This window comes from Neltuma alba, unplaced genomic scaffold (genome assembly GCF_004799145.2).
Source record: "Neltuma alba isolate B1F8T4 unplaced genomic scaffold, ASM479914v2 tig00011683_pilon, whole genome shotgun sequence".
Lineage (NCBI taxonomy): Eukaryota > Viridiplantae > Streptophyta > Magnoliopsida > Fabales > Fabaceae > Neltuma > Neltuma alba.
Genome location: NW_021636322.1, coordinates 48,717 through 65,843, shown reverse-complemented (window position 1 = coordinate 65,843; position 17,127 = coordinate 48,717). Strand labels below are relative to the sequence as shown.

Genomic DNA, 17,127 nt, shown 5'->3' with positions numbered 1-17,127 from the left:
TTCATCACTTTGTCGTTAGGTTGAGTTACTGATGTCTGCCCTTCAACAGAACTGATGAACAAAATACCATCGAAAAGGCGTTTTTGAAAAATTCTACCCTGATTCTGGACAGACTGCATGAAAACAGAAAGGTATTTCTTAATTCGCCCTCAGTCTGTGCATCAATAAACAGAATATTCCGAATTATACGTTAAGCATATGCTTTCGTGCGAAAAAATAACTTTGGTTGCATTAGTCTGAATGATGGTTATTACATTTATAAGCTATGATTTTGCTGAACTCCCTCTGTTCCTCATCGATCATGTAGTTTTCTTTTCTTTTTTTGTCTTGGGCCAATTACATCAGACTCGGCGAATAGCGATTGCGTTCCCTGTCCTAAAGTGAAAGCTTACTTTTCCTATTTTCCTTATTTAAAATGATGAAAGAAATGAAAAGAATGCCAGTATATGCCGGGTTTTCTCTTTTGAAAAATAATAAAAAAAATCTTTCGAGTTAAACAAATTTTATTTTTTCATGTACGCAAAACATCCCTTTTCATACTTATATTAATATTACAAGATACTATTATATTTGAATCAGTAGATGCAGACTCAATATCATTTAAAACAATAACATAGTATGTCAGATTATAAGCGGAAAAGATTTTACAACGGAAATCCTCGTGAAATCACAACAATTCGAAAAATGAAATGAAAATAAACATATACTATTACTTATTCATTATTCATTACTATTAGTGCGGCAACAAATTAAAGTGCTTTTCTTTCAAGTGTGGGATGGATTTCACAATCATTCTTCTCATGATGGGTCTTTTATGGCCAAGGTGAAGCGCGCCATCTGCATCGCATAATTCATTGCGGAAGAAGGATACATAATTATTTACTTCATTTATTATAGTTAGATGTGAGTAATTTTAAAACCAGAAATATTAAACTATTTTCTTGGGACTCTTGCGGATATATTTTTTTTCCGAAGGAACGTCTCTGTTTTTTCAGTAATTAATAAGCTGACAACAAATTGCATCAAGCAGCCTCTTATTCTAACTATTAATGTACGACAACTCTTATCATACTGTATAAATTTATATCGCTTCTCTGGCTCTGAGCGCAAGTTGTGTGTGTTGCATGAAGTGGCGAAAATAAACCACTTCTGAAAATTCACACATATCATTTGTTACCAGGTTTTTACATGGCATATGAAGATAGATGTTAATCTCGTCGTATAGAATTCTAGCGAGTTAAACATTAAAAACCCAGGATGGGGGAAGGGGTTTGCGGCGTTATTGTCAAATGGTGCGTATGCTTCACAAGTGTTGGGTTCTGATAGCGATTGGGGAGTGTGTTGGGCAATCATGATGTGAGGTCTTGACAAGAAATACATTGGCACGTCCGTATGAAAATCACGCCCTCTTGAAGTTCTTTTCAAGTTAAAGCGCATTTCTTTTGAGATGCTGCAGTGACTGCGAATGACCAAAACAAAGCTATAAAGCAAACCCGAGATTGCATCTTTCTCATCAAAGGCAGTACCAGACAAGGATGTGGCACGAAACAGAGACTGTGGGGGAAGAAAGATCCGCGCGAATCGTTTAACGTTGAAAATTAAAGATAAGGTTAGTCAAAGATCCCCTTGGGATGATCCCGTGGAAAGAAGCAGGCCTGGTGGGCCAATGTGCTCTCATTTGGATTTCGGATGCCTCGACTTTTTAACACTTATTAAGTGGCGATGCACTTTCTATTTTTGACATGATCCACAACGGAATTTTAGGCTTCGAAACTGGAGCCTGGCGAGGTAACACACGTATGACTGGCTCAATTATTGAGGTGAAGTGATAGGCAGAACCCAGAAGCGTGTGTTCACAAGGGAGGAGCTAGAGAGCCAGAACAAATGTACTTTACCATCCTTTTGGGCGCATTAGATGTGAACATGCCTGTTTTGTCCACTAGTACTTTTTTAAATTTTTACACTTTAGCGTTGGCGTCAAGATTAAAAGGACGGTGAGCCAGCGTGTCACTGATGAGGAACGGAGGAGTGGGTCCCTTCAAGTGAAGGAATTAACGGAGGACCGACAACTCCTGTGCCGTGCTACTCTCACTGTTTGGACCTTTTTGTCACATGGAACTACTGTTTGGATGATTGTGTGTGGCGCGGTAACAGACGCGCAAACGGACCAGGAAAACCCCCCCCCCCGGGGTGTACCACCTCGCGGCTTCTTCTCCACCTTCCATCTGCTCCTTCTTCTGTCATCGTTAAGTTTAATCTGCCGGGAAAATATTGCTACTCTTCCTTTTACGATGTTCCGGATTCTGATTTCAACAGGCAGCAGCACTTGGAATGACCAACATGCGGGAACGACATGTATTAAGATTTTGATTCAGGTTATGACCCACGTGGCGTGTTTTCTTGAAAAGTTAAAACCAACGTGGTGTGCTTTCATGGTTAAAGATGGGTCCACGTCGCACCTCTTCGGTTTTCCCTCAAGTAATCCTACATTTAATTTTTTCCCCAAAAAAAAAAAATCAGGGCAAACAAGAAATTAAATTAGCTGAGTTTGGAAGCTTAATGCTCCGGAAGTATATATGTTTGTAATATGTGCTTAATCAACTGCATAGTTAATATTCATTTAATTATTTAGAAAGCGAAAAAAAAAAATTTAATATCCTATCCTGGTCATTGTTATTGGTGTGCAGAGCCTTAATTAAATAATACTTTCGATTCTTAATATAAGATCTCGTTTGATTTTTATTTTGGTCCTAAATATAAGACCACAATCCATTTTGTCTCTCATATTTATATATTGCTTTTCAAGATAGTCCTTTTAACAATAATGATTCTAACCAACACACTTAATTGTAAGGATATTTTGGGGAAAAAAACCATCTATTTATTACAAACAGCTAACTTAACTTCTTTTCTTAATCTTTTCAAATTAATCAACTAGCTCTTATAATTAAGATCGGAAGTAGTACCTGAGAAACTGTGCTATGTGAAAAATCGTTTATATTAATCTTATTTACAAGACATGTTGTATTCATAGGTGAAAGATGATACTAATGGCGGCATTGATGCTGGTTATAAAAAAAAAATAGCGGCATTGATGAACTTTATATGTATCTTAAATTTAGGGGGTTAAAAATGCTTCAAAAACTCATAAAATGTCACATGAAATTCTGGCTGATGATGTTCACGAGAGAAAGACAAGAGCCAGAAGGCCGATACCCTCCGCGTGTTATCCATGTGGGGGAAGAAGACATTGACGGGATCCTTGGTCAAAATAATGCTGCAAAAGTTTTTTTTTTTTGGTTTTAAGTGAATGCTAAAGTAAATATTACTGATACGGAGATGAAACGGTTTGTCCGTGATCCTGTGTACCGGGGTGCACGTTAAGTCACTGACGCGTATATTGATGCGATCGGAATCCCTCAAACTGAGTGCAGACTTCAGACCAATTGTTGACCTCAAAAAAATTTTTTAAAAACAAAAACTGTTCAGACCCACTGAAAGTGACTCCACAGCTCAGCTCGCGTCCTCACCCCAAGAACCCCACAAAATCATCATCGTGGCACTGGCAATGCCACGTAACAAACAAAACTGGACTGTACAATAAATCAGTTTTAGGGGGTGTTTGGTAATAAGCAAAAGCTATGATTTGAAAGGTAAAACCATAATCTGGGGATCCAATAATTTTTGTACAATCACTTTTTGATTAAAAATCATGGTTTGGAAAAAAGTAGCTAAACACCGTGATTAAGTTAGTTAATCGGATCAAAATCAACTCCAAGTCTAGCTAATTATATTAAAATAATATTATTTAATTAAAATAATAAAATATAACAACACTAATAATAACAAAATACCAAAAAAATATGACAATAATTTGATTATAATAATAACAAGGTATAATTATTCCTCGATAACTAAAATTAATAATCGTATATGTCAAGATCATCATTGAAATTCATTCAAATATAAAGTGATTGAAATATTAAGAAAAAATATGATAAATAGTAACATAATCATCTGAATCAGTTTATCATTGGTTAACACTAGTCCCCCCGATTCGACTAGTTTAATACTGAATACAGGCTTTATGCTGATAGGTGAAGTGGTAGAGTGTTTGCACCCTAGATGACTAAAATCTAGTAACCAAAAGCATCGCTAGCTTATGCTTAGATCCACGTAGAATGGGGCACAAGAAATCCCATGTGAGGTTCAACTCTTGCCCTATTCAACAATCACATAAAACTAGGTCAGTTTGGTTTGATTTTCTTTTTGTTGGGCAGTGCACAGCTCACGCTTCTTTTTATTAAGAAGTTAGTATTTACATCAATCATTATATGTAAAGTTGTTTGATTAATTTTATATTATTTGAGAAAATTGTAATTATTTGCTTTCAAAAAATATATTGTTTTTTAATTAAAATAGAAAAGCACGGGAGAGTAGAACCTGACTGAGTATCGTTCGATAAGTTACAATTTTAATTTTTAACAAATCAAGTAATATAATTTTTTTCTGTTTTTTTTTAAGTTCAACTTTTTCTCTCGAGTCCCGACCAATCCCTAATTAAGCAGCCCCTATTAAGAGGTACTCACTCCACTCCTGATAAAGATTAATTTTTAAAAATTAAATTGATAATGAAGATAAAGTTGAGCATGCAGAATTTTATTATCATGGTATTCTATTTTCAAAATTTGGTGACGAACTAAATATAACATAGGGAAGAGTAGATGAATTTACAAGTGACAATAAACTCACCACCTCTCTGTGATCTTTTTTCATACTGTCATTTAATATCCGGTGTATTTTCTAAATCTTATTACCAGGCATTCAAGTAGCTGAGTAATCTAATTCAAAATTTGTGGCTTTTCCTTCTAATAGAGGTATCTCCTCTAAAATTCGAATTCGAGTAGAGGATCAACTCTTTATTAGTTAGACTTAAATATTTTTAAGAAATATTTTTATGTAAATTGAGATAAAACTCTTCACACATAATACTTGGTATTAAAATGGTTTACCCTTAACATCTCTTACATACGAGATAATATTCATACATGTTATGAGGCTAATGATAAGGATTTGTTTAGTATGAAGAAAATGGATGGAAAAAGAAGAAAGAAAAAATTTTAATGAGCTGGATTTAAAAAATAAAAGAAATGAGATTAAACTTTTTAATTAATTATTGTTATTGCTTTTATATTATTTTTTAAATTAAAATTTTAAAAATTATAATTTTTTTGGTTTTTTAAACGAAGCATGTTAATTTTTTTTCCTCTCTTTCATCTCAATTTTTTTTGGAAAAATTACAACCAAGTCCCATTTAGGGGAATTAAATACAAAAAGGTTTATTGAAATTATAAAATCATTCTGAAGTCACAAGGGACCTTTTCGCAATAAAGTTTATTTATTTAATTACTAAATTACCCTTCTTTTTTTTTTTAAAGTTTCTATTAACAACTGAAAGAGCAGTGGTTGACAACTTAGGGTGTAAGAATTGACAACTATTGCGGCTGATTTGACAACATATTTTTTCAGCATATCACAAAATGTAACGCATAAATTGTCAAACTAGCCGTGATAGTTGTCAATCATTACACTCTGAATTGTCAACCACTGCTTTTTCAGTTGTCAATGTAAACTTAAAAAAAGGTAATTAAACAAATAAAATTTATTATAAAAAGGTCCCTTAAGATTTCATAATAATTTCATAATTTCAAAAAAAAAATTTGTATTTAATTTCTTTAGATGGGACTTAATTGTAATTTTTCTTTTTTTTTTACCAAACAGTACCCAGAAGAAAGGGACACATGGACAGGGGGGAAATGCGAGGAAGAAACGAGGTTTTTCCACGGGGCATTCCAGAACGCACAGCACGTGCGGGACTGCGTGGTGGCTCCTTCGTGGGAATGAGGGCGAAACCTTCAACGCAACTACTCAAAGCCTGCGTCACCACGGAACGGAACTGAACAGCTCCTTCTTTGCTCCCCTGCTCCTTTATTCTCTTGTCCTTTTGTTTCCATTCTCAGTCCCTTCGCATTTAATTCCACCATCCTCTGTGTTTTTCGGTTTCCATCTTCCATTCTGTCTAAAAATGTCATCAGCTTCAAACCAATTATGACTGTACCGTCTGAGGTTAAGATAAATGGCAAGTATTTAAGATAATTTATTCTTTATTATTAGCAGCAGCCTCTGTAAATTTGAAAATTAATCACCCTCATGCTCCCAATGATGAATAAACTCCTCTACTCCCTCCACGTGTCCTCCTGCGGCTCCCCTCTTCCTTAACTTCCCGCAGACCCCCCGCAGACAATCACGAACGCTAGTTTAGAGAAAAGAGAGATTCAGAGATCAGAGAATCATCCTAATTGTGAACCAACCGCTTCATATTTAACACTTTTTGCCCCCACCAAGATTGAATCACTGCCGTGTTTCTGTTTGTTTCCGTCTTCCCTGCCACCTAATCTCGTCGGAACACAACAATTTTATTCCTGTTTTCTTCTCTCGCTGAGATTTATTTCCTTTTCTCTCATTTTATGTCCCATAATTACATATAATACATCTCTCTGTTTTTTTACTACTTCTAAGATGTAACAGCCGATTTGTTTTTTTTTTTCCCTTCCATCGATTCGCGCGACTTCTCTTACACTCCCTTTCTATTGGTTTCTAGTCTCCATTAACGTGAACATTCTAATCTTCGCCATCGTTAGTTCGCTCGCGTCCAATTCAACTGCTTCCCTACTTGTTAATCTCCTCTCCCACTGGTTCCGTATGCATCCTTCCTTCCGCGCCTTCGTCAAGTTCGACTAGTATAGCCCGATATCATTATGCCTCCTCCGCTCCCTGCCATTAGATCCGATTCTATTTCCCGTCCAACCAACCACGGTCATAGTAATTACAGCAACAGTGACTATGGACGACTGAGTCAGCGGGAGCAGCAACAGCCTGTGGTGGACGTGAAGATTAACGACTTGGTTGGGAACGGAATCTCTGGTGTACTTTACAAGTGGGTTAATTACGGCAAAGGTTGGAGGCCTCGATGGTTCGTGCTTCAGGACGGTGTTCTCTCGTACTATAAGATTCACGGGCCTGATAAGATCATAGTCAATCATGAAACTGAGAAGTGGTCCAAGGTTATTGGCGAAGAATCCATGCGAAGGATCTCCCGCAACCAGAATTCCTCTTCGTATCATCAGCACTTCAACCGTCGACGCAAGCCCTTTGGAGAAATCCATCTCAAGGTTCCTTATCGTTTCTAATATTCCACTTATATTCTTATTTTTTTCGGTTTAATTTTGCTTGCTTTGGATTCGCAGTTCTATTTTTTTCCTTTCAGTTGTAATTTGCTGTCAGTTTCTCTTTCTATTTTTCTTTTCCAATCCAATACCAATAATTGGATTGCCGGCTGCAAAAATAATGTTAGTTATGAAACTGATTGCTCATTACTCATAATCAGATAGTCAATGTCGGGCAATCGATCAGGAACCCAGAATACTGGGTGAGCATCGTGCCGGATTTTAGGATTGTCCTCCGAAGTTGTTACAGGATTTATTTATCACTGGACTTTAATACTAAGGTTCTTTGACGCGTAACTTCGTATGGTTTTGGGAATGGGGATTTTTTATGTCGGATTGCGTCAGAAATCATATTTTTCACATTATCTCTGTTTGTGGTTTATACTGGATGACAGCTTCTTTTGTAGGTTTCAACTATTCGTGAAAGCAAATCCGATGACAAGCGCTTTTCTATTTTTACTGGAACAAAGAGGCTTCACTTGAGGGCGGAGACTCGTGAAGATCGAGTGGGATGGATGGAGGCCCTGCAGGCAGTAAAAGATATGTTCCCCCGGATGTCCAATAGCGAGCTGATGGCTCCGTTAGATAATGTAACCATTTCAACTGAGAAACTTAGACAGAGACTATTGGAAGAAGGTGTGAGTGACGCAGCCATTCAGGATAGCGAGCAGATTATGAGAAACGAGTTTGCAGCACTGCAAACCCAGCTTGTGTTGCTTAAGCAGAAGCAATGGGCTCTTATTGATACAATGCGACAATTGGAGGTAACGAAAACTGCAAAATATCGTGCCAATCAAATTGGGTGTTCTTGTTCGATCTCTACTACTATGCAGGATTGTGGTCATGCTTAATATTCTCTGTTTATCAGTAAAACGGAGGGTTCACCAACTCTCCTTCTTAGTTTTAGAAAGAGGTGGAAAATTCTGATTATCAATTGTGTATTAGCTTGTAGATTTGTAATTTCTCCCGTTCATTTCGGTCATTCATTTGTATCCCTACAACTAAAGTCATAATTTTTATGGCTTCTTTATAAAATTCATTCATTTGGTTAGCATCTGTATTTGTAACCAAATAAATAGTCAGTGTTCTGCCAATTTCCTGCCTCATACTGGTTCTTTTGATCACTCCTGACCTGAACCTAGCAGCTATAGCTGAGTCCTTTCAAACTTTCAGAAATTATAACTCAAACTTATATTGGAATGATCTGCTAAGAAGTTCGTGTAGGATGAATAAGAACTGCCATCTGACTTGCTGCATATTATGTCAATTAAAAGCGTGGACAGAATGATGCTAAAGTACTATATCTGATTGAGTATTCTTACTATCCTTTTTAAGCTGATAAAGGATCATGATTAGGAAAATAATTATTCAGGTTTTGGATAATATATTTAATATTCTTACTGAATTCTTGTTTTGTAAATATTCTTTTCAATGTGCAATATGTAATTTTCCTTGTCCTGATAAACTCTGGAAACTTGGAGTTATCTTATATTTTGTCATGGTAAAGATTGGTGAAGAGAGGGATGGTTTCTTTTTAATTCTCCATCTCTTCAGGTAGATCTATCTAATCTTCTTGCGGCAATAAGAAAGAAAGAAAAATAAAGAAGGAGAAAGATCTGTCAAACCCCGTATTTCTAACTCCCCCAACCCTGACAGTTGTAATGAGAGGCTTTAAATTTAATTTCTATTTCCCGTTTGTGGTAAGGAACTTCTATTTATACTCCATTTTTGTAGACAGAAAAGGTTGATTTGGAGGATACAGTCGTTGATGAGAGCCAAAGACAGTGGAATGATCAAGAGGAGTCCTCTAGACTAAGGCAGGAAAAGTTCAGTGGTATGTTTTTTATGGGTATCACCTGTTGATTAGCTGGAATTTCTTCCGTATGTTGCCTGCGAATGCCCATTACTAGATGTATTTGCTTCACACTGTTTAGTTCAATTATGTACTTTTCTTTTTCCCTAGTTGCGAATGGTCAAAACTTTAGACATTTCTGCAAGATTAATCTGGACGTTTTCTTTGTTAGGTAGTGCGTTTTGCTTGTCTCTGATGTACTGAAAAATTCTATTATCATTTTTCTGTATTGTTTATTTGAATCTGCCATCTCTTTCCATTTCTTTTTTTGTGCAGAAGATATCTCCATAAAGTTAGCAGTAGCTTTTGCTGATGTTACCTTGTGATATATCTCGATAAAATTAATTTCCTTAACCTTTTTGCTCATGATCCTTCGAATATAAATATAACAGCACCTTTTGCTTTTCCTTCTTTTTTCTCATTCTCTGATTTTTTAATGCAGAAGGAAGTGCAAGTGAATCTGAGGATGATAATGATAGAAATGATGCTGCAGAAGAAGAAACAGATGATGATGACCATGCTTTTTTTGACACCCGCGACTTTCTATCATCCAGCTCCTTTAAAAGTAATGGGTCTGATTTTAGGGTATCATCTTTTTCTTCAGGAGATGACGGGCTATACGCAGTTGAATCAGAGGATGAGTTAGATCCTTTGATTAGATCTCTTGCATCCAATTATCCTTATGTTAAGCGACGTAAGAAGTTGCCCGATCCTATTGAAAAAGAGAAAGGTGTCAGTCTTTGGTCGATGATTAAGGATAATATCGGCAAGGATTTAACAAAAGTATGTCTGCCTGTCTACTTTAATGAGCCTATATCGTCTCTGCAAAAATGTTTTGAAGAAATGGAGTATTCATATCTTCTGGATTGTGCATATGAATGGGGAAGACGGGTAAGTTTGGAGAACAACATGATATTTTTCTTTACTTCTGCTAGAAGTTCCACCGTTGCGAGCAATATACGCTTTCATATCTGCCATTTCTCTGTCAGCTTAAAGCTTTCACCGTTCTTTATGGTGAAAAGTCAAAAGCTGATCAGGGAAAAAGTATAAAACTGGTAATAGCTGCATTTGGTATGAGAAAAATGTTGCAATGTTTTCAGGGCTTTGTTGGTAGTTCCTTCAATTATTTATTGATTTGCTTGTTCCTGCATTTAATTTATGCAAGATTTCATGCAGGGAAATAGCCTTATGAGGATTCTATATGTAGCTGCCTTTGCCGTTTCTGGCTATGCTTCAACTGAAGGGAGGATTTGCAAACCATTTAATCCATTATTAGGTGAAACATATGAAGCTGATTATCCGGATAAAGGCCTCCGATTTTTCTCAGAGAAGGTCTGAACTAACTATAGAATTATGCCTTTAATGTAATACTCCCTCCGATCCTAAATATATGACCCATTTTGTAATATAATTTACACTATAAAATGGGTCCTATATTTAGGATCAGAGGAGTATTATCTTTCTCTTGAGTAGTTCATTTTTTTTGCCCTTATCATTTTCTATTTGATACTTAAGAAGTAACATAATGCAAGTGAAGAATGACGAAATTCCGTGTGATTTTGCTTTCTGTCAACTCTTTTGGAAAGCAAGCCATATGTTCAGAGACCACATGAAATATTGCTTTGATCCAAGTATTAGATTTTTATATGACTTGTCAATATGGTAGTATATACTTGTATTGTTTGACAAGGATAATGTTCTAGAATTAGAACTGCTAGAGTATTTTTCCCTTAAAAATAAAAAACTCAAGCTGTTTTCTTCCTTCTTTTACTCTTCTCTCTCCTTTTTCTCCAAAACAGTTTAAGGAATAATGCGCTCTGCATATGACGGAATATAGCTTAAGGGAGAAAAAACTGCTCTGCAGTCTGGTTTAGTTGAATGAAGGAGGTTATGATTAATTGCGTAGGTTTCAAAAGATCTAATTGGCATAAGAGGCTTTCAATTTTTGTTGCATAGAGATATGGGGTCCTGCCTTTAAACAAGCCCATGATTGAAATTATTAATATTTGTGCTTCCTCGCAGGTCAGTCACCATCCCATGATAGTTGCATGCCACTGTGAGGGTACAGGATGGAAATTTTGGGGTGATAGCAACTTAAAAAGCAAATTTTGGGGCCGATCAATTCAGCTTGACCCAGTTGGGATCTTGACTTTGGAATTTGATGATGGAGAAGTTTTTCAGTGGAGTAAGGTATGTCTGAGCTACTTCAATTGCTATGTCCTGGTTAAGTTCTAATTTGAAATGAACTTGCGCTGTCAGGTTACCACATCAATATACAATCTCATATTGGGAAAGCTGTACTGTGATCACTATGGGACAATGCGTATACAGGGAAACCAAGAATACTCATGCAAACTGAAATTCAAGGAACAATCTATAATTGATCGAAATCCTCACCAGGTGCAGGGTACTGTTCAAGACGGGAAAGGGAAGACAGTGGCGACTTTATTTGGAAAGTGGGATGAGAGCATGTATTACGTCGATGGAGATTGCATTGGGAAGGGGAAAGGTTATGACTCTTCATCAGAAGCCCACCTCCTATGGAGACGAAGCAAGCCTTCCAAATTTCCAACTAGATATAACTTTACTCGCTTTGCCATCACATTAAACGAACTTACCCCTGGATTGAAGGTCTGCTTTGAATAATTATGATTAATGTTGCCAATCTGTTCATTTATCTTTTTCTTTAACTATATTGGGCAAGAAAGGTACTAGTGCAGCTTTTGCCGAGTTGTTGTGCCATAAATGCATGCTGGAAGTGGAATAAATTTAGGCTATTAGCAGGACAGTTTTAAGTGTTTTGATAGCAAGTATATAGTATGGATCTTCATCATATATGAAACAGTAGATCTTGAAATTAATAAAGAGGAAAAAAGTTCTGTGCAATGTTGTATATTATTTCTTGTGTTTAAAATTTGCTTGTAATTGACGCTCAAGTTTACCCAAATACACAGGAGAAGCTGCCGCCTACAGATTCCAGGTTAAGACCAGACCAGAGGTATTTGGAAAACGGGTCGTATGAGATGGCAAATTCGGAGAAGTTACGACTAGAACAGTGTCAACGCCAGGTACCCATGGCATTTTACGCTGTTCTTTATGTCATTGTTTATTTGTTTTACTAGTAGGTTATCACTCTGCAGAGGGGAGTCCCCTCCCGTCCCCTTGGGTCCAACGGGGAGTTTTATGTCATTCCGTGTTGAAGGGTGAGGGAGGGACGACTTACCTTCTAATTTTTTGTCTACCATATGACATCGTCTTTCTTGTGGCATTGCACTCTTTTCATGATCTGAGCCAAACAATTGTGGTGGCTTATCAACTTGAGTGATTATGAGGATGTATAGGACCTGCGTTTACAAATTCAACTAACAGTACGTGTATCAGAAAAGGAAATAACTCATCCAAATGAAGTTCTTGCCACGCATTCATTCGCGAAATAAATTGATTCGTTCTGGCTGTGATTGATCTGCTATTGTTTGAATGGTTTATTGTAGGCACGAAAGATGCAAGAAAGGGGATGGAAACCGCGGTGGTTCGCCATAGATAAAGCAAGTGGTTCATACCGCTACGTGGGAGGGTATTGGGAGGCCAGAGAGCGAGGAAGCTGGGACTCCTGCCCTGATATTTTTGGCCAAATCGCCTCCGATCATCTTTCTGACTGACATTTTCCTTCAATTCTTTCTACCTGCTGCCTGCTGAATGACTGCTTGTTGGCGGTTATACTTCCCAGTGATCTTCCTCTAACCAACCGAATAAAAATGCCTTCCAGTAGCTAGTGATGCGATTCTTTTTTTCCCATTTCATTTTCATTTTAAAGCTTATCTGCACATCATTTGTTTAATAAATAAAATAAATTCTACCTGAGATTATTGCATTAGATAAACCACTACGTATTGAGGAAGCAAAATTCTTCGGTCCATAAATATGGTGGTCAGAGCAATGTTGCACCAGGAGTTAGGCTACGGGACCTATATCGCCAATATCTGTAAGGATTTTACATGAGAGATAAAAATTAAAAACAAAGGAGAGTGACAGTTGAGTTCCAAAAGATCCTAATGATGATAGATTTTTGACAAAATTTTTAAAAATTAGATGGCAAATAATTCCGTTAAATATCAAAATTCAAATGCAACTCCTAATTTGCAATTATTAGGAGAGCTGGTTGTTATTTTAATATTTTGACATTTAAGGGGGTGTTTGGATGAAAACCAAAACATGGTTTCAGAAGTGATTTTACAGTCTACGAGGTAAATATGTGGAGAAATTTATTTCAATTTATAAAAAAGTGCCTCTGAGAAGTACTTTTTAGGATATCCAAACACCCTCTAAATATCATTCCCCCAACCAAAGTTAAAAGAAGTACATTAGGGAAATGAGGCGGGCGCGGCATTTAAGGAAAAAGAAGTACACCAGAGAAATGAGGAGGGCAAGGCGTTCAAGCTTGGTTGCTCGCGGGCTCAAAGCAAACTTATCTCCTCCCAGCCCCATGCTTCTATGCCTTTCCTTTTCGGGGTTGGAGTTGCGAAAATAGTTTTTTTTTTTTTTTGCCAATACGAAAATAGTTGGAGGCTTGGAGCTATGGAGCTGTTCATTTAAATTCAAGATACTCCTTTAATTCTATTTATAAGACAGAGAGAGAACATATTTTTTGATCCTATTTATAGAGCACTGAAAGAAATTTTTTATATAAATATACAATTTTACCCTCCATTTATTATTGTATTGACTTTGTTTACATAAAGTACTATAATGTATATTAAATGGGGTTAAAGTTAGAAAGTTGTTAAATTTTAAATGAGAGTTAATGAAGTTTAAGATTTTTCTTGGTTTGTATAAGATATATTGGAAGTAACTTATAAATAGAATCAGATGAGTATATATCTTTCTCTTCAATGTATGATGATGAAAGTGCCGAAAATTTTTTTAAAAAAAAATTATCTTTCTACTATTGAAATCTTATTAAATTTACTAAGTGGAGAAGTATTAAAGAGATAAAAATAAAATTGTATGAAGCCCAATAAACATGCAAAAAAAGAAAAAGAAACCCAACAAAATGAATGGAGAAAAATAAAATCAATAAAAAAAATGTTCCATTAAACTTTAAAACAAAACGCATTGTATATAACTTATTAATAGTATCACTTTCCATCAAATTTATGTTTTATATTGATTTTTTTTCAAATTGATAATAAATGACACCCAACTTTTAGTAATTCAATTTGATTGGATAGGTTGGTTCTGAGCTTTAGAAATGAGTTTGTGGGACAACTTAATTATTTTTTGTGGTCAATAGTTTAGCATGTCTATATATTGCAGGTGAAGTTACAATTTTTACCGGGTAATATAATGATATATACTCCTACTTTCGTTTGCTGCCACCTCGATGGGTGCGTTATTTGTAAACTGGGTTATGTGATGTGCCTAAATTTTGGCGGAACGTGGCCATCTGTTTGAGGACTCATCTCGCTTAGCGCGGGTTCTTTTTCCTTTGTGATTGGATGGGGATTAATGTTGTTTACTTGCGCTTCGTAGTCAAGCACAGGCAAAGCCATGAAAGTGGGTCTTAAATGTGTTGAAGTAGGCCGAATACCAGGCATAAATGGAAAAGATAGCAATTCGATTGTTGTCTGAGGCCACATATATAGACAAGCGACATAAATAATAAATGTTGTTTCTGCGGCGAACACGCTTTGTCGGATTTTAATTACCTGTTTCACAAGATAACAAACAAGCCTCTCTTGCCGCCCCGACAACACACTTGACTCATTCCTTGTATTTGTATATATTCAGTGGGTGATCCATTTCACAGTGCCACGGGTCTAGTCTGTTTTTTTGGTTGGAACGAAAGGTCTAGTCCGTGTTGAGGCATTATATTGTGTGTTGTTCTTCTCATGTTTTTCAACATGGCATTGCCTGAATCCGCTGCCGCTGTATTTATATGTGTGTGTGTGTGTGTCAGCGATTTAATAAGCTTAACTGTAAGAATGGACATCCGGTGGTTAAACTTGGAGTGAAAAAAATTGAGAGCTGGAGTTACAACATATAATTATGACGTTAACCTTTCTCATTTCATGGCTTTGATCTCAGTGTTTTTTTTTATTGAGTATATATCTGGGCAAATAAAACTTTAATAGGCATTATTATATCCTAAATCTAACACACACAATAATGTTAACAATATAGCCGCATGTTTTTTCTTAACAATAACTAGGGAAAAATACTGTGCTAGTGATCTCTCCGTCAGTCAAACATATCTCGGCTTTCAATATGCATCAATCAGAAGAGAACAAATTTGTGAAGATGAAGCAGGAGTGGTTGGACCTTTAAGACAGGCCAGCCACGCCTATTTTTCCTATCCTCTCCGTCTTTCAAAAGACTCTATTATAATCATACTTTATCACCGGTTAACTTCTCTTTCACGGTCCTCCTCTTTTGATTTGCTGTTCCGCTTGTTGGTGGAATCCTGTTATGTGTTTTCTGCTATTCGTCAATAAAATATGCTTAATATAAATAGTTTGATCATATCTCTTCCATATAAAGTTGATTCCGGTTCGCTTTTGAGATTCAAAAGGATCATAAATTTATATCCAGTTATTTATATCTTATATGAGATCCAATGAAAACGTACTTAGGCCTTAGGGACATATTCTTTTCGGTCCCTTTCGTTTTCTTGTATGGTTTTGCAGTAGATCTACTGATAGGTAAAAAGTTCAGGAGGGAAAAATAATACAATTTGGTGTTTATTGGAAAGGTACCTGTGGTCAATGAGGTGGTAATAAGAAAGATCGACCTGTAGATTTATTACGTATATATGGGAAACTTAATCCGATCAAGTTACCCAACTAGGAGTGTTTGAGTATCATCCAAATTATGGTTTGGGGAAAGAGTGAGCCAAACAGGGAAAAATAATCCGGAACCATGGTTTGGGTCAAAACCATAGTTTCAGAAGAAATGAATCCATTTTACTTTTTACTCAAATTGGAACGTATGATTGTGCCTGTCAGAGTAGATCTCAACAATAATATGACTTTAACACCCCTTAATTATTTTTTTATAAATATATTTAATCTTATATCTTATAAATACATATACACATATTAATTATTTATTAATTAAGTTATCTTATGTATTATTAATTATGTTGGTAAAAAAAAATATTATTAACAATTTTATTCCTTCAAATTAAAATATATTATAAAATCTATATTTTATGTAATTATCATATTAACTTATATTTTTTTTAGTAACTTGTATATATAAAAAGTGCTTCTGATAACAACTATCCAAATACTTTTACTTTATCAGAATTACTTTTTCACAAAATCTATTCTCCTAGGAATCTATTATCCAGAAGCTATTCTTCAAATTCGAAATACCAACTAATAACATGCATTAGAAAGAATTCATCTATGAAGTATATGAACTGAACTCCAACTTAAGCACCAGATATTGCGCCAATTAGGAAACGAAAGATTGATCTAATACAATATTACTCTCGGTTTTTAATATAAGAAGTAATTGACTAATTTGATTAGATTAAAAAAATTAATTAAGTTAGTTATTTATAATAAATAGGTATTGTCTTTCCTAATTAAAATATCATTGCTAATAAAGTTTATTGGTTAGAACTACCATTATTGTAATAATTATCTTAGAAAAAAATAGATAAATATGAGAGACAAAGTGAATTGAGGTATTATATTTAAAACGAAAATAAAAGTCAAATGAGCTCTTATATTAAAGACCAGAGGTAATAGCTCATGAAACAACTCCGGAAATCAAGAAAAGACTGGTCATTCAATGACCAAGAATGGGATACCTATGTAAGTATTATTATATTGATATACATATATATATATATATGGATGTGTGTGTGTGCACAAGTACCATTATATTTTCAAATTTAACCAATCAGACATTGGAGGAGAGGGTGCAATAATATTGTGGGTATGGTTTATATCGGTCATGGACATCAAGACCATAAAAAGTGCC

The 17,127-nt window shown here is 35.6% G+C and overlaps 1 protein-coding gene across 2 annotated transcripts; it reads left to right on the top strand.

Annotated features, from left to right (window-relative positions):
• The first annotated feature begins 120 nt into the window (after positions 1 to 120).
• LOC114716634 (oxysterol-binding protein-related protein 1C) lies at positions 121 to 13,054 on the top strand. 2 transcript variants are annotated; one of them, XM_028901665.1, is made up of 10 exons: positions 121 to 131; positions 6,580 to 7,232; positions 7,694 to 8,050; positions 9,021 to 9,120; positions 9,581 to 10,029; positions 10,315 to 10,470; positions 11,161 to 11,328; positions 11,398 to 11,769; positions 12,093 to 12,206; positions 12,630 to 12,797. In XM_028901665.1, exons 2-10 carry the CDS (start codon positions 6,819 to 6,821, stop codon positions 12,795 to 12,797), a joined length of 2,298 nt encoding a protein of 765 aa, XP_028757498.1. In that variant the 5' UTR covers positions 121 to 131; positions 6,580 to 6,818. The 2 variants fall into 2 exon arrangements, with proteins under 2 accessions (XP_028757498.1, XP_028757497.1); XM_028901664.1 differs by lacking the exon at positions 121 to 131 and having other exon boundaries at positions 6,426 to 7,232; positions 12,630 to 13,054.
• Positions 13,055 to 17,127: the final 4,073 nt, after the last annotated feature.

Bases quoted from the DNA above. Each gene is read 5' to 3' on its own strand.
- LOC114716634 (XM_028901664.1), top strand. From the start codon at position 6,819: ATGCCTCCTCCGCTCCCTGCCATTAGATCCGATTCTATTTCCCGTCCA. The intron at 7,233-7,693 runs GTTCCTTATCGT...CTTCTTTTGTAG, and splicing joins TTGGAGAAATCCATCTCAAG to GTTTCAACTATTCGTGAAAG. The intron at 11,770-12,092 runs GTCTGCTTTGAA...CCAAATACACAG, and splicing joins AACTTACCCCTGGATTGAAG to GAGAAGCTGCCGCCTACAGA.